Genomic DNA, 24,926 nt, shown 5'->3' on the forward strand with positions numbered 1-24,926 from the left:
CATCTATGAATAGTGAGAGCTTATTGAGTAAGTTAACAACTACAAAATATTTATTAACACTCTTGTTTTGCAGTGCTCGTCAATAGGAACTGTTAATGCTGATGAAGAAGTTATAAATTGTATTACGTTTGTTGAGGAAAGTACATTTGGTGTTTAAAGATGTTGCATTATGTTTGTTTTTTTTATTTTTATTTCAAATTTTATTTAGCTAGATGCTTGTATGTTTACATTTCTGCCAAACTGCCCTTGAAGGGTAGGCTGAAGTGATGACAGCAATGTGGGAAAGCTAGGAGTTGCTGAATACTCTTGAGATTGCCTGGGCAAGCCCTGTACTATTGATAGCTGGAGTTGATACAGGTGGAGAGGATACAGAGAAGGTTGAAGCTGAGGTTGTATGTTTACATTCCTGCCAAACCGCTCTTAAAGGGTAGGCTGAAGTGATGACAGCAATGTGGGAAAGCTAGGAGTTGCTGAATACTCTTGAGATTGCTTGGGCAAGCCCTGTACTATTGATAGCTGGAGTTGATACAGGTGGAGAGGATACAGAGAAGGTTGAAGCTGAGGTTGTATGTTTACATTCCTGCCAAGCCGCTCTTAAAGGGTAGGCTGAAGTGATGACAGCAATGTGGGAAAGCTAGGAGTTGCTGAATACTCTTGAGATTGCCTGGGCAAGCATTGTACTATTGATAGCTGGAGTTGACACAGGTGGAGATGCAGTGGAGGTTGAAGCTGGGGTTTTATGTACAGGTAACCATGCTCACATGGGGAGGGATGTTGAAAGATTGTTTTTTTTGTTTTTGTTTTTGTTTTTGTTTTTTTGTTTTTTTTTTGGGGGGGGGGGGCGTTGCTTTTTTACTGTTGTTTGTTCAGCACCTCATGTTGACTGGTGATGAACACAGTCATTAGTCAACAGACAAGTCATGTGGATCATAAAGGCCTCTGTTCTATATTATAAAAATTAATTCCACCACTTTTCCTCGTAAAGCGGGGTTAATAAATATTTTTTTTATTTGTCGGGCGAAAGGCCCGAACAGGGCTAAGCTGCGCGAATTCAAGCGAAAAGTATATTTTATTTAATATATTGATGAAAGCGTCTGTGCTGTTGCCTGGCAACAGTGCAAACAAAGTTTGAATGAGGTCAGACAAAGAGAAGGTTGCTAGGCAGCAACAGGTTGGAAGACAGGCTGGCGTCAGACACAACTCATGTTTATTCATTGAGGGCTGACAATGTTTGTTCATCGAGCAGTGAAAAATGTTTACTGTTGGTGAAACATGACCAAATTGTGATGCAAATGAACACAGGAGAATGCACAAGGGACAAGAGAGATTCACCAAGGGAGATTAAACAACGAAACTCAGCGCGTGCAGTGAAGAAGAAGAAGGCAACAGGAAACCACAGAGCAAAGACAAAAGACAACATCACTTCAAATCGACTGTCCACCCAGCCCTAGCTTTGCCAGGCACATATTTCTAGACTTCCTACTCATGTATAGTATACATGTAGCTGTTGAACCTTGGGGGTGATTTCCTCCAATTATTATTATTATTATTATTATTATTATTATTATTATTATTATTATTATTGCAGAAAATTTGCAGCAATTGTTGGGTTTCTAGATTGCAAATAGCTGAAGGAGCTGACTGTTTTTCTATATGCATGATTGCAAATACAGTCAACTCTCTCAAAGCGACCAATTCTCCTAAGCGACCACCTCCCGTAAGTGACCACTTCGTAAACAACCGTTTTGTTTCCCAGTTAAATACCGTTTCAAGAGCTCTCTCGCAAGCGACCACCACTCAAATTTCTAAGGGACCGCGATCACTTTTTATGCCAGAAATTTGACATATTCTTTTGTTTTCTGTTTCCGGTAAGCAACCACCCAACATATTCGCGTATGATCTGAGTAAATAATTACTCAGAAGTAACAAAAGTTCAATTTTTAATGACGCTACCCAGGACAACCAACAGTTTACAAACTGAGAAGATTATTATAATTAGATCTGTAGGTAAATGGCAATTGTTAAAGTAATCTGTTCCAAAATGTTACACAAAGTTTCGTCAGAAGAACGAATAGATGTGAAAAAATCAAATAAATTAGTTTCTATTTGCCTAACTTTAGCTGCTAAGGTAATATTTTTTGGTAATTAATTTATCAGTCCAGAATTAGGCTTATTTTGTTGATCTTAAGAACTCTGTTTTAATATGATAACAAAGAAGTAGGAGCAACACAAATTTATCCAGTCCCTAAACACATTTTCTGGACATCCAGCCAAATCAACACCTCTTACAAACTGGGTTCAAGGTCCATACTGTAAGTTGCACCAGTCTCAGTCCATACTGTATGGACTGAGAAAATGAGATTTATTATTTAGTAAGATATTTATTATATCTCTGAGGTTAATCGGGTGCGAAAAAAAGGACACTTTCAAATTTAGTGCGCAGTACAGTCAAATACAGCCTGCAAAATTGACCGATCAAACTGCTCGTACTTAAACTGAGAGATACAATAAAAACTAATATGGCATGAATTTTGACATGCGATCGGAAAACACTGATGTGTAAGTTGTAGGTTAAAATGAATCCCAGGTTAAAATGATTTCAACCTAGGTTGATTTGTATTTTCCTTTGTTTCAGATGTAAATTACTCAACCTTAACAAAGGAAAATACAAATCAACCTAGATTGAAATCATTTTAACCTGGGATTCAATTTAACCTACAACATGTATATGATTGCACAATAACAACAATTGATCTGAGACAACATTTAATGATTTTGAGGGACCACAGACAACTGCAGAGGGTAGAGTAACATGGTTTTAGCATCAACAGTCATTTGGATCATCTTTGATCAACATTGCAGAATTGAAGACAGTAACTAGCAAGATTGCCGCCAAGCCCCATACTTTAATTTTGCCGACATTTTACGACTTAAGGTGATTCCACTGAAAAAGAAGAAGTATTTAAAATTGTCTAAGACTTGGTCCAGTTCATGACTATGTTATGAGCATTAAAAAATGCAATAAAAAATGGGATCACCATGCTCGTTTTTGTGCAACCTGGATGGCTATTATAGTAAATAGATGACCCACGAGGTTTATATTAGGAACGCTAGTAATCAGAAAAGGGAACTATCATTTCTAGAAAAATGAATTTCTTGCATTAAAATATCAAAGCAGTTCAACAAAATTTACGTTAATCTTACACAACAAACTATTTTAATTGAACTGGAATAAAGATTATGAAAGAAATTAAAGATTTTGCTGCATCTGCACGTACAAAGCAGCACTACCTAAATACGTGCTTTTTAAAGCATTCAAATAAAAATATCTCAAAGTAGAGTATTAAACTTTTCTTTAAATCGCGATATATAGTGGTCAACCGTATGACATTTAAATTGATGCATTAAAAAATGGGGGTCACCATGCTTGTTTAGAAGAAAAGGACCATTTATTTTCCTGCTGAGCTTAACCTCAAGGAAATCCCGTAATGTTGTGTGTGCCCACGCTAGTGCGCACGCTAAATGACGCGAAAAATTATGCGCAGCAAGGATGCGCAATGCAATTCAGCGGAATCACCTTAAACACTATTCATGCTCGTTCTTTGTGTAACAGGTATGACAACGACACGTGTACAGTGAAACCTCTCCTTACGGACACCTCTTTAATACGAACATCTCTCTATTACGGACAGTTCACTTGGTCCCTGAGAGACTGAAATCCATATAAAGCCTACCTCTCTAAAACGGACACCTCTATAATGCGGACACTTATCCCTGTCCCCATGGTGTCCGTAATAAAGGGGTTCGACTGTATAATTTTATTGAGGCTGTGTGGAAATCTTTCCCAATAAATTGCACCAGAATTTTTTGAGCAGAAATTACAGTACTGTATCTCTTAGTCCTAGATCAACAAATTATGGACAATTATTTTTCGAGGTACAAATAACGCGCCTTTTTAATAAGGAGCCTGGCCATGCGTGACTAGCTATGCAGATCAGGGTGGCGTCTGTAACTGCGTCATAAAAAACTACAAACTAACAAGAAATGCTTGATCTTTTGATCAGCTTCCACCAAACTAAACCCCTTTGGGACCCTGACCAAAGTATCTGATACAAACGCAGACTTGAACTTACTGTAAGCATTCTGCGATAAATGTGACTCAACAAGACTTTCTTCTGAGACATTTCAGTGAGCTTGAAATTAAGCTTAATTTGCATGTGTCCACCGACATACCGTGCCTCATACTTTTCAACGCGAACCTCATTTAATCAGAGCCACGCAGAGACCTCGATCAAGTTAAACTTAACCCAAAGAAGCAGTTAATAGCAGTGTAAAACGTGTTCGTTATTAAGTCAAAAGTAAGATTATCAATTTCAAGCAACAATCTCTGCAACATGCATATGTAAGCTTAATTATCCAACGCGAAGCCTTCATGAACAATAAGACTTAGCTTGCATTGATTAATCTCGAGCTTTTACGAAGCACTAAGACCCATCTTCATTGAAAGATTAAAGTGGATATTGAATCGAGGGTTGTCTGAAAGTTAAAAACGAAACTAAAGAGGGCAAACTATACACGCTATATCCACTTTGTCGTACGCTTACCTTCGACGTCAAATTCGCCAAACAATCAGCTTCGCGATCCACGGAGAAAGTTTGCCCACAGCTAAGCTCCATGAAGTTGATTCGACTCGCTACATTTTCTCGGTAAAGAAAGTTTTCTCACCCCATGATTGCAATATTAATAGCGAAAGTACGAGTAAATTATGTTTTAACACGAGAAGTCAGAAGAAAACCTTCTTCGCTTGCTCCTTCTCGGAATGCACGCTTTGACGAAGAAGGGTTTTTTCCCAGTTTCCAAATATGGCAGTGATCTGATTTGCCGGATTGGAAAGTCGGACAATGGACTTACGAAAAAAGGAAAGTGGAATTCTCGTGCCTTTCGTACTTATTGCCATAAATTCGGTTCGTAATACTTACCTCGTAAAACAAGTTTTCTTTTCAATTCTGTTGTTTTATGGACATAATTCTTAGGCTACACATGTATCCTGAAAATATGTATTATGTCCCATCGCTGAAAATGCAGAAAATCCGAAACCCTGGCAAATTGATAACAATAAAAGGAAAAAAAAACTTAAAAAAAGAAAAGAAAGTAAAATCAGATCCTTACTCCTTGAGTGCTTTCCTCTCTTGGGTATTTCAATTTCTTGACACATTTTCAGCTTGTAAAGTAGCTCTGATATGTAAAGTTCCGCCTTGCTCTGCTATCGTCACTCGTACCCAAGCCTCTCGTGCGCCAGTAATGATGTTCCTTGATTACGAACACGACGCCAGCATCCAAAACTAAACTACAGAAACCACACGTGCTTCCTTTCGGAGCAATTAAGGACGGTGCCTGCTAATACCGAAGTATTTTTGCGCGGATAAAGCAGATGTTAGAAATGGCTATTGAAATCCAAAAAGAAAATTGGGAGTAACAACGCATATTTTAGAGGTAATTAGGCAACAATTATTCTGAAAAGCCGTAAAATACAAAGCAATGTATGGCGTCTTTTTTTTTTTTTTTTTCAAAATTGAAGCTTACCTCACGTTTTCCTCAAATTTTCATTTTGGATACCAAGAGCACTTGCTGAGTTCTATATTTTCCGCATAGCCTTTTAAACCGCGCAAAAATAACCCTGTATTAGTTGGCCCCACCCATAGAAAACCCGAGTATCTCCAGATACGCAGAACGTATGGCAGTAGCAAAAGTAGGCCAGCACCGTCCTTAAAAACCTTTTCCCCGCCCAGCTTCATGTTTCGTCTAAGTACATTGATTGAGAACTCGTAACTTAGAAAATTCCATGAGAAACATCCAAACTGCGAGCAGCTCCTTTTATTTGATACAAGAAGCAGAGACCGATACAACGTAGAAATACGGTTTTGTTTGCCTCCCACGTAATAGTTTCTGTGTGTTCTGGGGCAGTTGTATTATGATAAATTTTTCTGTTGAGTGAGAAACAAACCGACGCTCGCGAAAGAATTTGAGGGAAAAAAGACGAATGCTCGTGTAGGCGCGAAAATTTAGATTTTTGTTGTTTTGTATGTCGGCGTTACATATTTCTATTTAACAAATCGACGACAGTTTTCTATGGTCTATACTCTTATGGACCATAAAATGACGTCAAATATGTTCAAAACTCAAGTGGAACCACGAGCCGCAGGCGAGTGGTTTCACTGCCAAGTTTTGGACATTTTATGGCGTCATTTTATGGTCTATAAGAGTATAGACCATAGAAAACTGTCGTCGATTTGTTTTTTACAATAACATGGAAAAAGTACGGGCGGAATTGGCTATTTTTTTCGTTGAGAAAGCGCGCGCGTTACATCTGACGTCATTTTTATTGTCTGTACTCTTATAGACAATAGCTACGAGCCAATCAGCACGCGAGAATTTGGACAGTTATTGTAAAAAGGTCATTAGCGTTCTTGTTTTTCGTTCCTCGTTTATTAGTTTTTTCACTCCGTTGCCCTTTGTACTTAGTTTCCCGTTCATTAGTCTTCTTTGTTTTCTTAGGTTGTTTTCGTGCTCACTAGTTTTATTTTGCATAATGCTATATATATAGGTTACTTGTTAGTTTTGTTTTGCTGCTCATATTGCGTAAGCCGTTCTAGTTCTAGTTAAGTTCAGTTTTGTTTTAATGCGTGGTTCAATTCTACCTGTTACCATCCCCCCCCCGGGCACACCCCCGGGAAAACCCAGCCCGTCTGGCCCGGGGGTCGGGAATTTCCTCAAGCGGTCTTGCCCGGGGGTAGGGGGGCGGGACAAATCGAAATAACTACTCGCGCAAGGACTTATGGGGTGACACAATGGCGGCTACTGGAACCACGCGGAAAAGGCCACGATTTTCGTTTTTCACATTTCGTAAATTTGCAGTCAGAGAGCTGACGTAGACCTGATGAAAGAAAACAAAAAGTAATTAAGTTCAAAAGATAAAAGAGGAAAGGATTTCCTCCAGAAGAAAAATTAATAATAGTTTTGTTTTAATGGAATTCACCCGCTTCAGATTGTTTCAGGCGCAGTTTTAATGTTGTAAATATACTGAGTTAAACATTTTGACCTTCTTATAGAAAAGCAATTTATTTGCACTGAAAATACAAAAGACGTTATTCCATATTGTTTCTAGGAATTTAAGAGTTGTTTTGTAGAGATACATTTCAATTTTCGAGGCAGTTTGGTTGAAACGCCCTCCTGGTGTATTAGTGTGTGTGTCGAGTTTCATAATATTCGCTTTACCTCGGAAGGGAGTTAATTGTTCTTAAAGTTTAGGATTTTTCAGATTCCCGGTTTTGTTTAAATAAAGAAATAAATCATCAAAACGAAGCAGTTTATTTTTAGTCCATGTCATGAGTCCCGGGGGTGGGGAATTGTCTCTTTCTGTGTGCCCGGGGGTGGGGAATAGGACGTCAAGTACACAAATGCCGGGGGGTGAGCCCGGGGGGGGGAATGGTAACAGGTAGAATTGAACCACGCATAAGTCTAGCTTCTAAGTCAAGTTCCAAGTTCTAAGTGTTTTTCTTGTCGTCACATTCGTCTTGTAAGTATTCGTCGTTTATTTCGCTTGTCGTTTTCTATTCACATTGTCATTTTCATTTTCATTGTTAATTTATTGATCTCTGTTATTTTTTGTTATTTTCAGTTACCTTACCTTACCTTACCTTACCTTACCTCACCTTTCGTACTTGCTTTGGTTAATAAAATGTTTGGTTTATGTACGAGTTAACACGTTTGTGACGACAGCTCGAGTTCTATGAAAAGTGGACAGCACGATACATAACAACAGCATATCATATACAACGGGAACGAAAAGAAAATAATCACATATATGCTCTGTTTATACCAAACTTAAAAACATGTTGAACAACTCTCTAATTAAACACTGTTCAAAATTGTTATATTCATAGAAGATGCCTGCTTATGTTTTACGATTTCACATTTAAAATAATAAAAGTTTAGTTAAGATATGTAAGATTCCTTTCTCCAGTATTCTTTCAATTATTTTCATTTTTTTAAACCTGGTTTAACTAAACACGTTTAGTTGATGTGAATAAGGTATAACTTGTATAAGTACGTATAAATTAAATGTTAAAAGCACGTTTATATAAGAACGTACTTTAAGTAGAAATTAAATTTACGTTTTATTCTACTTCGGAATTATTCACCTTACTATCTAGGATCGAGTTGAATTTGTTGTGACTGGTTTGAAGTTCATCAAAATTCACAGGACTTCGAGCAGTCTTCTGAGCAGTCTGTTATTTTCTTTAAGGGGAGAGATCAAACTTACCGATATTCCAACAGGCCCCACCGGCAAACCACAAAATAGATGGTGGTCTCTGCCTGTACACCCCTTCCTCTACCTCAAAAGATGGTGTCTTTATTGCATAGCCACCCTTGTATCCAGCAGTAAAAACTAACAATGAGATTCAAACCTCACTTTTCTTGTTTATCTAGCAATGCTGACTCTTGCTGGCTGAATATTTCTGTGTCAACTCAAAATTCAACACTTATTCTGTTAAAAAAATAAGTCAATTTTTGTTAGCTTTGAATACTAAATTTTAAGATCTTATAATTCTATGAAAACATTGGCCAAGTACCAGTCTGTAATCACTGCTTAATCGGCGAAAAAACATTTAAAAATATTCTTACTGGGACTTTCGAGAAACGGGCCCCTAGTCAAAAGGCGTAAGTATCAGATCTTTCGCTCTAAAAATCTGTTCAGGTTGTAGAGGGCGGGGAACGACTAGGGCGGCTGAGGAAGAAAGTGAAGGAGGTGGGGGTGGGGGAGGGGAAAAGCCCCGAATATAAGGGGCCAAAAACATTAATCTTCGGGTGCAGAAATGCTTAAGATCATTCTCAATTATTTCTCCAGACCCCTCACCCAATCCCCTTCTTCGTAGTTGCAGTGTAATAACTGGTTCTTAATTAACACACCCTGATGTATACACAGTCCTTATTATCTAAGATCTCTCTGTTGCAGTTGCGCACTGCGACGTTTGCAAAAAAGTTCTATCTTCCGTTTGGGTGAAGGCCGATTGATAATGATGGTGGTACGTATTAATTCTAATCCATGAGAGCTAGCAAATTCATACAATGTTTCTTCAAAAGCTTCAAAACCCTTTGAGGTAGGAACGGTAGGTGTACAAGTTAGGAACCTTTAATTTCTTTTGAGATACTCAGCTGTAGGCGTTGAGAAGTTGAGGATGGTCATATAAATTGCAGTCTAATGTTGGTCATTTGTCAAAACGCACTTCGAAAGATTTCTGGAATGTTTATTTTCACACCAATCTCTTTAGTGGCTGTACAACAGACTCTGCGTTTTCACTTCAGCTAATGCCTTTTCCTTCCAGACTCTTTAGGAGAGACCAAGCCCTCATCCTCCATTCCCAATGAATGCCCAGAAGATACAGTACTGTTGATAAGCTTGTCAAGTCTTATAAGATATTTTGGGTCGCCATGTAATTCATAACTAAATGGAATCTCAAGCCCCAGGCCGGCAGCTGTGTTGATCCCCACACCCCGCTATTATGGTCTGTCGCTATTACGGACACTAAACGATCTCCCGAGGGTGTCCGCTACAACGAGAGTTGACTGTACAGGAAAGCAGTAATGCTCCGAGTTTCTTCATGGTACAAAAACTGAATTGTCAGCTCCAAGCGTTTCAGCAAAAAAAAATGTGAAAATGTCAAAAAAATCGTTTTTCTTCAGTTTTCAAAAAAGGAGACACAAACAAACCGACATAACTTGAGCTTGACCAGAAAGCTTCAATGAAGAAATTTTTGCACAGTTGAATCTCAACAACTTGAACCAAGAAAATAATCAGACCACTCATTATAGCGACATGAAAAATTCGACTTATCTGTGGTTGAATTATGTAAAAGCGGAAAGCAGGAGAAATTGCATATAGTTCGAGGTTTTGAGGATTCTAGTTACCAATTTTGTACTATAGGAAGTTTACGTTGGCGAAAGTTGAATTCTGCGAGAGAGCGAAGGGCAACTACATTTGTCGCAAAAATGTTTTTTGAACGTATTAGGAGAAAACCGTTTTCTTCTGTTACATGTAACCATTTTGTAATTTTGTTAATTTAAAGACCAAGGAGCAGGAAAAGTTGGTGCAGCCAGCAAATTGAGCGCAGACTAGCGCCCGTACCCTGAAATGGCGGAAAAGTATTAACATTACTGGTGCTAAGGCCGGGGCACCAAGATCAAACGACCTACGAGTATCAACATTAGAGTTTAAGCCCGTGCCCGGCACAGTGATCCACGTTCTTTGCCGTCGCAGTGCTCCGCTTGTCGCCATTGCACAATAAAAAGGTGCGGTAATACAAGGGTCCATGTCTGAGCACTATTTCAGGGCCCCAAGATCAAACGACCTATGAGTATCATATCAACATTAGAGTTAAGCCCCGTGCATGGCACAGTGATCCACGTTCTTTGCCGTAGCACTACTCCGCTTGTCGCCATTGCAGCAATAAAAAGGTCCTTTAATACAAGTGTCCATGCCCGAGCACCATTTCAGGGCAACAAGATCAAACGGGGCACAGGTACTTCCAATTCATATTTTCGAAAAAATAGACCATTTCCGAATTTCTTTGAACCTCATTATGAAAGCACTTAGCCTCGCTTTCATATTGAGGTTCACAGCAACTCAGAAATGGCCAAATTACTTTCAAGTGCCTTTCCTTTGATGCAAAACAGGACTTGCTTCAGCTTTGGCTCAAATCAATGGTTTTTAACCTTGTCGTCAAACCGAATCAACGTTTTACACAAAACAGAATAAACAAATTAGAATTCGAAATGTTCCATTAAACTAAAAGAGGCTTACGGGATATTCCTGTGACTTGGTTTCATTTCTAATCGGTGGAGAAAAGGGTGCGACTTTATTTTAACCAATCAGAGCGCAACAAAGGAAAACCCAAACAAACGAATAAAAACTTGCAATGGAAAATTAACAAATTTAGCACCAAAAACAAAAGTGTATCACATTTTGTCCTCGCTGGGTGTCCATTCATCTCTTTTAAGGTTAATTCTAAGCTGCCACATGGAGAAAATGCGCCCTGGTTGATGAATTTCGTATCGTCATCATCTCCCTGCTGTGAAATGTGCCGGTATTGTAAGTAATATATCAAACACAAGGAAGAGTGTTTCATACGATTTTCAAACAACGAGAAGTGCACCGCGCTTTTTCAGTCAACTATTCGAGGTGTTTAGAAATCACATCAAACACTCTTTCGTGTGTTTGATGTAACTTCTCAAACCATTAATAGTTTATGAAGACATTCAAAGCAACCGTTCACTAAATTTTAGGATAATTACGATCACATTTCCAAATCTCCTTCACTGTGGTGATTTCATTTGTTTTCTCTTCATGAATTATTAATGAGTTTAAAGAGGAGAAATTCTATGTTGATCTCTGTAAATCAAACAGCAGATATATACAAATTCCTTCAATTGACGAGTTTCTTTGTTCCCCTCGCTTATGTTCTGATGGAAAAATTGGTATTTTAGGAACATTTCACGTTGATCTGTAAATCAAATACAGATATCATACTCAAGCATTTAAACTTCAAATGGTTTAATAATATTCTAATATTACATTTTACTCCGAATTCGTTTCTCGGAGTCAATTTTATATTCGCCTCTTGTAATCTACTTGGTAAAAGTCACTTGGCATAAAACATTCAACCCTGCAATTGCGTTACAAGGATTATAGAAAAAGACAAAATCTTCTAAATTTGTGTCTTCTGATTTAAAATGTTAAATCTGCCTTAACGTCTATGTACAATTGAGGTACCAAATGCACCCTGTTAGAAATATGTACGGCTGTACAATTGCTATCTACCTAACTACAAAACTTATACCATGTCTTTGGTTTGTACAGTACGACATAGCATGAAATAATGTTCACGTTGGTTACACTTTGCTTAATGAAAGCAATAACATTTGGCAAGAAACAATTTTCCCCCGTACTTGAATTACAGGAGATTTGTCTATGTACAATTGAGGTACCAGATTGAAACACCCCAAGTTTGAAATATGTACGGCTGTACATTTGCTGTCTACCTAACTAAAAAACTTATACCATGTCTCTGATATAATGTTCTCATTTGTTACACTTAATAAAACCAATAACATTTGGCACGAAACAATTTCATGCCGCACAAGGATTCAAGGAAGAAAGACAAAACCTTCTCGATTTGTGTCTTCTTATTCTAGAAATGTTAAATCTGCGTTAACGTCTATGTACGGCTGTAACAATTGCTATCTACCTAACTACAAAACTTAAACCATGTCTTTGGTTTGTAGAGCACGACATAGCATGAAATAATGTTCACGTTGGTCACACTTTGCTTAATGAAAGCAATAACATTTGGCAAGAAACAATTTTCCCCCGTACTTGAATTACAGGAGATATGTGAGTACAAGGAACATAGAAAGAAGACAAAACCTTCTCGATTTGTGCCTTCTGATTCTAAAATGTTCAAATACAATTCAGCTGCTTTGACTTTCACGGTCTTTAACAGCTATTTACATTACTTACACTTAAAAGGTAATTTCTTCAACAAACCGATCCATTTGGGAATTATGAGACGAGAGAAACCCCACAGTCACCCCAACAGCAAATGACACTCAATTAATACTTCGGCATTCTGCAGGTAACAGTGAGCCGATACCAGCTTCACATGCGATACGATATTCGTGAGATATTTACCGATACTTGGCACTTTTTTATATCGATACTGTGACGTCTTTGCTTCAGACTTGTACTATGACGTCATTACCGTCGGTAGAATCCAGCCTTAAACGAGTAGAGAACGCTAAGTTGTTGTGCTGCCAAGAGAACAGTAAAATTCTTCCGCAAAAAAAGGTTATGCTTAAAATTCCTCCAACGTTATGTGGAATACACATTACGCTTCTTTGAAGTTGTCAGTTTAACAGCATCGAAACAAAACCTGTGTCGTTCACAAGTATCGATACTTAAACACTCCCAGGTATCGACTATGTGCCATCAATATCGACTCACCATTACGCTGCAGACTTCAGACTGAGTATCGGCTGCAGACCGAGATAAAATTCTTCACCCAGCCTTGTGCGCAATTAGAAACGGCCAGGGTAACAGTACAAGGTATGTGCACAATAAAACAACAACATAACCATGCATTTGCATTACATGCCACATGTTGGGATCGACAGGAAGAGAAGCATCTCTGCGGGGAACTTTGATAGATTCTAAATATACAATGACACTTTTCAAGAAAATCGTAAACTCTTCCAGTCTCACAGCAATGCTGTACAAGGTGGTTCTACCTTTTGAGTTTGTGGATAAAATCCTCAAGTGCGACAATTCAAATGAAAGCTACTGAGCAGTACTTTCCTGTGGTGCTGTTTATTATACTGCACAAGGTGGTTCTATTTTTTGAGTCTGTAAATGAAATCCTCAAGTGTGACCATTCAAGTGAAAGCTACTGAGTAGTATTTTCCAGTGGTGCTGTTTATTATGCTGTACAAGGTGGTACTAACTTCTGAGTCTGTGGATGAGATCCTCAAGTGTGACCATTCAAGTGAAAGCTACTGAGCAGTTCTTTCCTGTGGTGCTGTAGCTGCCGAGGTGGTTCCAGGTTTTGAGTCTGTAGATGAAATTCCTCACATGTGACCAATCAATCAAAGCTACTACACACCCCTTTCCCGTGGTGTTCTTCCTTGTCTTCTGCTTAATAAATTGAATTTAAGAATTTTCTTGAATTTTGCGTTTTAGATGCTCTTTGAAGTGAAACTCAGATTCATGCCGAGTTTAATTTTCTAAAATATCCACACGATTGTGTCCAACACGTTGATCTCCTTTGCACTTGCCTCACATCTAATAGCAAATGTTTAATCAGATTTTATCTCGGACTGCATTTTATACCCAGCCTCCAACTTTTCAAAACTAACCTGCCTTTGTCACGGTGCACAGAATTTTTCCCAAATGCTCGAACCTCTTACATCACTTATTACACAAAAAATGAAGAATTTGGCTTGGTGTCTGGTTGAAAGGATCATTGATAACTCTTAATCTGTCAAGATTTCATTCCACTCCTGGGTCATTAATCAAGCAAGCGAGGCCACCATTGGTAAATACAAAATAACGTATTTTGAGCTAAGAAATGGAGCTGCCTTGAAACGTAGGCTTATGCAGGGATTCCTTTCAATCAATCTACCTTATCGTATCGTATCGTAGCTTTGTTTAACGATAATTCCCTGCATAACCTCAATTACAAGCTAGTTCCAGTTCAGCAAGTCCAAAATTAAACTACTCAACAAAAGTAGCGCCGTTACCTTTGACAAACACAATTAACACAGAGGCAAATTTGAAGACAGGAGACAGTTAACCATTTAAGCCCCTATGGAGTTCAGTAGCTTTGTCCTCCTTGAAATACCGTAAACTGCCACTTATAAGCCGTGGCCTAATACAACTTCTTTAGGGGTTTTAGATGGCCTTTTAAACGGAGGGGCTTATATCCCATCGGGCTTATAACCCGAATAAAAAAAACCGTTTCCAAACGAGCTATAGCAGTGTTGATCGAAATACGTTTTTCATTTACTGGTTTTTAATAAGCTTTAAAATGTCAATGATTGGAACAAAATTAAAACCAACAACACGAACGAAACTAGACGGCGGCTTATATCCGAGGGGAGGGAGGGGGGGCTTATAATTGGATGTATTTTTTGGTTTACAGGTAGATGGGCCTATAACAGGGAGGGCTTAAAAGCGGAGGGAGGTGGGAGTGGGGGAGCTTATACGCAGAGGGAGGGGGGCTCATAAGAGGAGAGAGGGGGGTTATAAGCGGCAGTTTACGGTATCGGTAAAGCATCAAATACGCTGATCACGAAAATATAGCGAATGATCACTGTAAGAGAAACTGATTTTGAGCAATTTCTCCCAACTAATACCACAAAAATATGAAGACGCCAATGAGGAGAATTTGCGGTTTGATATTAGGGCTTAAAAGGCTAATGACACTGCCAAGCAAGGTTGATACTCTTCATCATTCAACTTCACTTGAATGAGTAACTGTTTCGTTAAACATTGTCAAAAACTCACACTAGGAATTTAGAATTGGTTCGTGTTTAGCACGCGTGCGGGAAGATTGGAAAGTACGAGATAACTGTAAAGGCCCGTTTACACATGCAATTTTTGTCGCGCGCAAGTTGCAGTTTTAAATCGCACGCGTAAACTAGCGGCCATTTCAGCGCTCATTTGTCACTGGGATATCGCAGGAGGTTCGAACATGTTTCAAACGTGACACAATTTTGCTCAATTTCTTGAAAAAAGTACAGCGTTGAAAACACACCCAAAAAAACCATTGGTTTAAAGTACGATTTGAAGACGTAGTCTTCCGCGAGAAAAATTGCAGTGAGGTGCGACAAAAAACGCTAGTGTAGAAGGGCCTTAAAAGTTGGCCGAGAGCAGCTCTGGTTTCTCGAGTGCGCTTAAAAGTTTTCAAGTGTGTCCATAACTCGATAGACGCACAGCTAAAAGGATGAAACAGACGCGGTTCAAGTGGTGGAACGGGGAAAACTTCGTCGGGTTACTTACACCAATCGCTTCATAACAAAGCTAACAGAAAACGGTATAAAAAAGAAACAAGAGTGAGCGAAGAAAATGAAAACCATCGGAGCTTCCCTTAGTTTATTAGTTACGAGCGTTCTAAACTTCCCTGAATATCTTCTTTCCTTTCATGAAAGAAACCATATTTTTGCGCCGTTTTGAAAATCACTTCAACTGACTTTAGAGTTAAGTTCAAAAGCAAAGTTCGAGGCATTGAATCGCTATCGTCTAACGAACTTTTGCGTCTAAAATTAACATACTAGAGCAAAAAGACGGCTTCTGGAAATGGAACAACAGAAGGAAACAAAACAACTTTTCATTGACCGATAACACGGAAATTTTTACCGAAAAACTAACCTTTCACTAGCTTTTATTAATTCTACATCAGCGTTACAAACTTGTTTACCTGAGAGAATCCGATAGATCCAATCTGTAGTTTGTCTAGTTCTTGCTGAGTGAGCACCTTGTTTGCGTAACCCAGCGGTGGGCTTTGAATTATTCACGCTGTTTTTTGTCGTTTCGTTTTCTTATAAATAGAGACTTGAATTCAGGACAATCCAAAGATTTAACTTCTGTGTCGACTAAATTTACGTCCTTTGAAATCGTTTTCCATCTTTACCTTTCTTGAGGAAAATTTTCTTTTTTACTAGCGACAGAGAAAAATTTTCTTAGCTGCATTTAACTTGCACATGTCATTGTGTGGATGCAGCGCATGCGTCAATCGAGTTATGGATACACGCCTACGTTATTGAATTTAATTGGGTAAATTTACTTTCACTTTGCTCATGGAGTGGTAGGTTTTAACACATCTCTTCCTCTCCATACAAGCTTACAGTTAAACTTAATGTAATTAATGACTTACAGTCTGCAAAACACTTGCTAAGATCACGTCCCAGGCCTCTACTTGTAGAACTGTGGTCGTTAATTGTCAAACTCAAAGTAGTTAATGTGTCACTTTTTGCCAGATTATTGCACAGTTCCAGTAACCGATCTTCAATCACTTCACTACAGCTATTGATTGTAAGACTGACAGAAGTTAATGACTCATTTCTGGCGAAACCATCACCCAGATCCGTTATCAAGACTCCAGCCGCGTCATTGCAGATGTTGATTGTAAGAATGAGTGTACGTAATGACTTGTTTGACGCCAAACCATCACCCAGACCCAGTATAGAGACTTTATCCGTTTCACTGTAGGTGTTGATTACAAGAGAAAGAGTATGTAACGACTTGTTTGACGCCAAAGCATGACCCAGATCCTGTATCCGGACTCCACCCGTGTCACTGTAGTTGTTGATTGTAAAAGTGAGTGTATGTAAAGACTTGTTTGACGTCAAACCATCACGCAGATCATGTATCCGCACTTCACCAGCGTCGCTGCAGTTGTTGATTGTAAAAGTGAGTGTATGTAAAGACTTGTTTGACGTCAAACCATCACGCAGATCATGTATCCGCACTTCACCAGCGTCACTGTAGTTGTTGCTTGTAAGAGTGAGTGTACGTAATGACATATTTGACGCCAAACCATGACCCAGACCCTGCATCCAGTATCCACCCGTGCCACTGCAGTTGTTGATTGTAAGAGTGAGTGTATGTAATGACTTGTTTGACGCCAAACCAATACCCAGATCATGTATCCGAACTCCACCCGTGCCACTGCAGTTGTTGATTGTAAGAGTGAGTGTTTGTAATGACTTGTTTGACGCCAAACCAATACCCAGATCATGTATCCTGACTTCACTAGCGCCACTGTAGTTGTTGATTGTAAGGGTGAGGGTATGTAATGACTTGTTCGACGCCAAACCAGGACCCAGATCCTGTGTCCAGCCTCCAGCTGTGCCACTGTATTTGTTGATTGTAAGAGTAAGTGTATGTAATGACTTGTTTGACGCCAAACCATCACGCAGATATAGCCAAAGGAAACAACTGTCGCTAATGTGGCTGTTAATGGTAAGGGAGAGTGCCGTTAATGACGCGTTTTTCGCCAAACGGTTGCTGAGGTCTATTCCCACGTCAATGAGGGAATATAATGTAAGAGTGAGAGCGAGTGTAGCTAAGGAGGTGTTTTCTAACACTACTCCAAGCAGACGTTGCATCCAACCTACGTTCTCACCATGGCAATTTTCGATTGTAAGATTAAGTGTTGTTAATGACGTGCTGTTTGTTAAACCGTCATTCAGACCCTGTGCCCAGTCATCACTCACGCCACTGATTGTGAGACTAAGTTCACTTGTTCCAGTATCCTTCACTTCAGTGAATACTGATGGTAATAACGAGGGATTATCAATACAGAAATCAACGCCACAGGGAGAACGGTCTGATATCAAGTCATGGACAATCACCTTCAAGTTCGCATTGTGGTTGGCACCTGAAAACCGCTCAATAGCAGCCTTCCCGTTAGTGGTCAATTCTCCCCGAAAGTTGAAAGTAACGAAGTGTACGCACTTTTCTATTTTCAGATAGCTCACAAGACTGCTTACAACATCATCAGGTAGGTTTCCGTGAATGTTTAGAGCGAGTCGACACGGTGTGGACTTCACCAAGAGTCTCCCGACAGCTTCTATAACTTCACAGCTCAACTCACCCCAGACGTTTAATGTCTGTTCTAAAGTAAAACTGCTCTTAGCCAAAACGGGAGTAAGACAAGCGACCTTAGCAGCCGCAATGTTTCCACTGGTATTCGGGTGGAAAGTGCACGACTGCTTTGCTTTGTTTGCTGAAATTATATCTTTAACAACATTCGCCCAGCTGTCTGGGAGTTCACCAAAGATTTTTACTTCCAAAGCATCCACGGAGCAATTTTGTAAGAAACCTCTTTTTAAGAAGAAGACCCCTGATTCACTCAGCCTTCCGAAAACAATCAAAGCAAAAGATTTCAAAACGGCTTGTTCTGAAAGTCCTTCACAAAGGGCAGAAGCTAATGAATCTTGCATATCCCCGAAAACAGTGATGACAACAGAGGTCAAAGATGTGTTGACTAAAACTCTTTTCAAAGCCCGTATTGCAGTGTGACTTAATGAACCATAAATCTTGAGGACAACTGACTTCAAGAGTGTATCTGCAGACAATCCTTTCTCAAGAGCGCTGGCCCAAGCCTCGCCCCACTCATTAAACAGTTCAAACGTCACGGAAGTCAAGGTGTTGCTTGCAGCCAAACTGTTACCAACAATATCAGCTATGTCAGAAGACAGGCTTTCAAAAGTTCTAAGGGTAACTGACATTAAAGTCGAGTTTTGAGATAGTCCATCGTAAAAGGAATCTATTGGAGTTTCTAATCTGGAAACGAACAAACTCTGTAGTTTTGGACAGGATTTCAAGTAATTAAAAGCACAATTTACCTTTAAATTTTGATCACAACACACAGATAAATGAACAGGATGCCGTAATTGTGAAAAGTTCCGGCAGTATGTTGCAACCTCAAAAAAACTACAATAAGAACAGTCGCCGTTTCTGCCCACTTCCACAGTCAAAGGGAAAGGAATGAAGGAACAAAGAGCCATCGCAACTTCTTCAGCATTTCCACTTTCACTGAAACTTTCAGTAAAAAACTTTGCTTCTCCCTCTTGACACTTGTGCCAGTCCCAGTTGTCACTCTCCAGCTTCTTACCAATCTGTCTGAAAAGAATACTCGCTTCCTCACCCAGTATACCAGATAAAAACAGAAACACTTGCCGGTATTTTACTACAACATGGTTATAGAAGTCCAACTGAAACTCTTTGAAGATATTGACCTCTTTCTTTAATAACAGGAATGCCAGGTATCGTGCGGCCAAGTTTTCTACAAATGTTTTGTGGAAGAAGTGGTATTCGTGCTGTGGGTTGATCTTTTTCAGACTGGCTTCCTTGAAAACGAGACCTGATATCCGAGCTGCCAGATCTGGATACATCTCTTCAAATTTTGCAAGTTCTCCTTCACGAAATGAAAGACGATCTTCTAACAGGCATTTCAAAGCTAACTCTCCCAGTGCAAGAAAAGTCTGTTCAAATTTCTTCTCAAGAGCCTCATCATCCTGGGGAGCTTCCAACTTATTTTTTGCACAGAATCTTCGTAAAATGCATCGAACAATAATCTGATAGAGCTCAGTTAGACGAGATGGAAGTTCTCCCTCATAGTCCTCAAAAACAACACAGAGAAGGAGCAAATTCAATGGATTACTTGGTAAAGAACGGAGGAAAGGGTTTTCCTGGATTGCTTTGATAAGCCTCTCTCCTTTTGACAAATGCTCAGGCCCCAAAAGATTAAAATGCCTCCTGATGTACTGAAAAGCATCTTTGTAAGTAAATCCTTCTATTTGCAAAAGGACATCAAAGTTAACGTTCTGTCTCAATTTTATTCCTCTCTCTTGGCGCGATGTCGCCAGAAGAAAGCAGAATGGAAATATTCGTCTGTGAAGCACTTTATCCACGTGATCTTCAACACCTTTAGGTAGCTCGTCAAGGCCATCCAAAATGATTAGAACTTGTTTTTGGTTATGGATATCCTGGATGTAATCCCTTAACTCCTTCTTAACGTCGTCATCTTCAGGTAGAAGTTGTTCATCGATGGCCTTTATTATGTCTCCATCAATGTCCCGGCATTTCAGAAGTAACACAATATTAAATTCAGGAAATGAACACCCTTTCGGAATTTTTCCATTTGCCCAATCATGGGCTATTTTAAGGCAGAAAGTTGTCTTGCCAATCCCTGGGCTTCCCTCTACCAGCACTGCGGAATCTTTCTCTTTCTTTGAAGTGTTAAAGTTGTCATACATCTCCACTTTTTTTTTTCTAGCATCTTCTGATATTTTAGGGCTTTTGAAGATGTCATACATGTACACTTCCTTATTTTCAATCCGAAAGTCTGTGTTTCGTCTGGATAACATTTTCAATCTTGTATAGACATCTTCAAGAGGTAACTTGAAGGTGTTCTCCCAAAGGAGGGGCTTCAAAAGAGACCGCCTGTTATACTCTGCTTTTAGAACCTTGACAACAGGGTTATCTTGCCCTACAACAAAACAGCAATCACAGTCAAAATTGTTCTCTACGTGGAACAGTTACCGAGAGCATGATTTTTAACATACGGCTTGTATAGGTATTTTCACTTTGAGACCCGCACGCTCGGTGTCAAAATACATGAATTTGTTCTGAGTGGAAAAAATATATATATTTAAGTACGACAAAATGGAGTGAAAGATCTCGTGCACATTACTGATATTACACGACTCACACAAAATTTATCTAAACTGTAATGCACAGGAGAGTGTTTGGAATAGAAAAGGTCAGAGTACATAGATTATTTAACAATTGTGTTTTACAAAGAATGGCCAGTGTGACAGTAGTCCAATGTTACAACTACTACACCACCAGAACAACCAATCAAAGGGATGACTAGTGAGGTTTGGGTTGTGGGCCTTTAAGAGAATTTTCCTTTCAAAGTGACACAGTATTGGAAGCCCATACCTCCATTATTTTGTAATTCATCTATTAGGGTCAAATTCATGATGCACAACACAAGGCCAACTTAGTAGGTTACAAGGGAGGATCCAGTGAAGGATACAAACAACATATACAAGATAAGTATGTAAATGCTTTGTGACAGCTCTGATGTTAACTTAAAATTTTGTATAATTTCAATTTTCGTATACCAACCTTGAATTCCACTTGTCAGATGAGCTTGAGAGGCTGCAGGGAAAGGAAGCTGACTGTAACCTGCTACTGAAGACTGACTTCCACCAAAAAAACCTCCAGAGGGGAAAATTACAACATACATTTAACGATTTAATATAGCATAATCAAGAGTGAATGCAAACAGGCAGCAAAATGCAGCATTTACAAATTGAATTTAATGAGAAAACGCCATGGCATGGCATTTCAGAGACCAACGTTTTTTGTTTTTATGTTTTGTTATTTAATGAGACACTAAGATAACTTCCTTTCTTTGTAAATAAAATCATGTGGCATCTTTGTTGTAATTGTTTAGTGATTCCCACCAACCTTCTGTTCCACTTCTCAAATGTGTTTGTGAGGTTGCAGGGAAAGGACGCTGACTGTAACCTGCTACTGAAGACTGACTTCCACCTGAAAAACCTTCAGAGGGGAAAATTGTAAATAATTATAATAAAAAAAAACTTGTATGTCATTATACTCATAAAGGGAGCCACTAGACAAATAGAAATGTGGGTCTTGAAGTAGCTCAGATCAGAGCCTGCAAAAGCAGGGGCCTTTTCTAGCTCAACAACAGGGGTAGTGTATGACAAGGAAAAATTATATTAACACAGTTACAACATTTTTCGAGCCAATTGAAATCAGGATTTTATTTGAAAACTGACTATTAATCCCATCTAGAAGGGGGGGTGGGGGGGAGCAGATTCTGCCTGCAGTGACTTTGAAACTAAATAACTTTTTTTAATATTTGGGCAAACCCCATGAAACTTCAGGAATTTTTTGGAAATTAATCTGAAAAAACTTGACATGGTTGGTTAGTGTTTGTTGACTTTAATGTTATCATGGCAACCAACTTTTCACAGGCAGTTTCTTCAGAAAATGAAAAATCCCTTTTTAAAACGAAAATTTTATTTTTAGTTTTATTGAAATTGTTTTAAGTATTTCCCACCTACCTTCAATTCCACTTCTCACATGTGTTTGTGAGGCTGCAGGAAAAGGAAGCTGACTGTAACCTGCTACTGAAGACTGACTTCCACCAGAAAAACCTTCAGAGGGGAAAATTATAATACAAGGAAACTTTATGTCATTATTCTCATAAAGAAAGACACTGAATGACTGTAAAGGTGGGTTCTGAAGTCCTTACATCACAGCTTGTGACACAGAAGCCTTTGCCAGCTCTTGATTCACCTACAGGCAAAATAAGGACTGAAACAAGTGTCTCCTGTGGCAGGCTATTCAGATCACTAGCAGAGCAGAAAATATGGCTCAGACAATAGCATTAAATTAACTTAGCATATGGCAAAGAAAATTATGTTCAGACAAGTAAAAAGGGTGGATCTTGAAGTACCTCAGATCACAGCCTGTGAATGCCGAGGGCTTTTCCAGCTCCACAACAGCGTTAAATTATATAACAAAGAAAATTAAATTCACACAATAAACAGATTTTTTGGGTTAATTTAAATAAGGATTTGATTTTAAAACTGACTTTTAAAATGTCTCATAAATGCCATTTGATAGTTGTTGGGATTATTCAAAATGTTCCCATCTACCTTCTGTTCCAGTTGTCAAATGAGTTTGAGAGGCTGCAGGGAAAGGAAGCTGACTGTAACCTGTTACTGAAGACTGACTTCCAACAGAGAAACCTTCAGGGGGGAAAATTACAAAAAGAAAAAAATAAATACACAAAATATCATCTTAGGAGTTCAAGTTGCAAAAATCTGAGATCAGTGAGTTGTAACTTCCAAAATCCAACATCCTGAAGTCGTTTGATATATGATATTGCAGTTGTGGAAATTTGACATCAGTGAGTTGTGAGAATGTGACATCTAAATTGTGCAGTCCCAGAAAAAATCGATACCCACCCCAAGGAAGGTCATTGGAAATTCCTAGGGGGAGGGGGGTCTTAAAAGGCAAAATTTTAGAAGCAATGTATGAAGCTTAACTGGAATTTTCCTGGTGGAGGGAGGGAACAAAACAAAAAACCTTACATGGGGGGAGTATGGATATTTTCTAGAACTGCATATTGCAAAAATCTGACATTCAAGAGCAATCCCTCTAAGCTAGTCCCTCATACATGTTCAGGCTGTAATAACCTCTATCAATGAGTTTGTGCCTCATCAGGGGTTCCAAACACTCAAGACAATATTATAGCATGAGTTCATTGGTTTCTCAATGTTTGGTACCCCTTCTAAGGCACACCCTGTGGTGCTCTGTCCTTGTTTTACTCAACGAAAAAAAAGGGGACTGTTATCAAAATGAGACAATTGTTACCATCTAATAACCACCGTCCGATTTTGTACCACATGACATATTTTGCCTAATAATACCTGGTAATAATAACAATAATATAATTACCAAATTCTTGTAGAGTCAGCAAGCATAAAATAATTTTTATGAAAGTAACAACATTATTCTTAAATGTTTCTTGAAAAGTAATGTAATGTACAGTAATAATAATTATTATTAAAATCAGTGCGGAAAAAAAATGTTTCGGATCAATCTTCATCCATCTTCAGTACAAATCCCATCAGTGGGTGTAAAATAAAATTAATACAAAAAGCATAGTACAATAAAGCTAATTAAAACAAATTACAATGTGAAAAGAAATTATAAACTAAAGTAAAAATAATTTTTATAGCTAATTACAGCATGATGATGACAAAGGAACAGAGCAGAAAATACATACTGAGTACTTAGACAAACAAAACTGACTGGCCGTGATAATAGTGATTTTGTTTTGTTTGCCTAATCAGTATGTATTTCCTGTTCAGTTACTAATTGTCATTTTAAAATTGTTATTAGTTACTATAATTTTTACTTTTCTTGAAAAGGCCTTTGAAAAGGAATACAAAATTTAAGTTACTACATGTACATTATGGCACAAATATGTGCTCGTTTTCAAAACTGGTATCTGCCCACCTTTAAACAGGTGTATAAACCTCAATAAATATTAAAGTGCATGATTAAGTTAAGTAGACAAATCTGGTTAGCTGGCATTGTTTTACATAATAAGTTCCTCGATCTACCTGGTTTGGGTCGAAGGCTGACATAGTGATGTTCATGCAGGTGTCCCAACACAAGCTGGCTGCTGCTGCTAACATCATGTTCTGGGTGGATAGTTAAGTCATGTGACAGACTGCTGATCACATGAATGCATGTTTTAAAGCAGTTTGCTGCAGCATGGAGAATGACGTGGTCACCCCATGTCCCATCTGCTGCCATGTTTCTTAGGTAATCGGACCAAGACTGATGTCCATCTACAAAGTTAAACAGTTTTGTCCCATCTTGCTGCAAGAGAAGAACATAACAATTAACAAAAAATGTCAAAGAACATTGTGCCACTTTATTCAATGATCAACTGGAGGGTAAAGCTTTTCACTAAATTGACCAGTGCATCAATCCGCAACAAACCAAATTATACCTAAAGTTTAAACATGTTAACTGTTCCATAATTTAATTAATCCAATAACTCATGCATTCAATTGTTAATAAATAACTGAAGCATTGGATACAACGCAATTTCAGAGCTTTGCTTGGCTTTAAGCATCCATGTGATACCAGCCCTTGAGTAATGTACCAACTGTCCAAGAAATAGCAACCATTTTAGAATTGACTTCTGCCTTTTCTTGAAGCAACAATTAAGTTTTATCTTGATAGA

General features: G+C 38.7%; 2 protein-coding genes and 1 long non-coding RNA gene across 10 annotated transcripts in view; 1 reads left to right on the top strand and 2 right to left on the bottom strand.

The window, feature by feature from the left end:
• The window catches only part of LOC146477775 (uncharacterized), a 291,187-nt gene extending 286,381 nt beyond the window's left edge, over nucleotides 1–4,806 (bottom strand). For all 8 annotated transcript variants that reach the window (XM_085113155.1, XM_085113157.1, XM_085113156.1 and 5 more), the window contains exon 1: nucleotides 4,605–4,806. The gene's annotated coding sequence lies outside the window, so the exon portion shown is untranslated. The remainder of the gene's footprint in view (nucleotides 1–4,604) is intronic.
• LOC146477792 (uncharacterized) overlaps nucleotides 1–24,926 on the top strand; it is a 299,841-nt gene that overhangs the window by 39,442 nt on the left and 235,473 nt on the right. The window lies entirely within an intron of this gene.
• LOC146477793 (uncharacterized) overlaps nucleotides 15,735–24,926 on the bottom strand; it is a 31,085-nt gene continuing 21,893 nt past the window's right edge. The window contains exons 10-14 of the mRNA XM_085113075.1: nucleotides 24,295–24,556; nucleotides 22,222–22,407; nucleotides 21,599–21,691; nucleotides 21,254–21,346; nucleotides 15,735–20,609 (exon numbers count right to left, since the gene is read on the bottom strand). Of these exons, the coding sequence (XP_084969201.1) occupies nucleotides 16,426–20,609; nucleotides 21,254–21,346; nucleotides 21,599–21,691; nucleotides 22,222–22,407; nucleotides 24,295–24,556 (4,818 nt within the window). The 3' untranslated portion in view covers nucleotides 15,735–16,425. The remainder of the gene's footprint in view (nucleotides 20,610–21,253; nucleotides 21,347–21,598; nucleotides 21,692–22,221; nucleotides 22,408–24,294; nucleotides 24,557–24,926) is intronic.

The sequence above is a fragment of the Pavona decussata genome, unplaced genomic scaffold (assembly GCF_977016875.1).
Source record: "Pavona decussata unplaced genomic scaffold, jaPavDecu1.1 SCAFFOLD_69, whole genome shotgun sequence".
Taxonomy (NCBI): domain Eukaryota; kingdom Metazoa; phylum Cnidaria; class Anthozoa; order Scleractinia; family Agariciidae; genus Pavona; species Pavona decussata.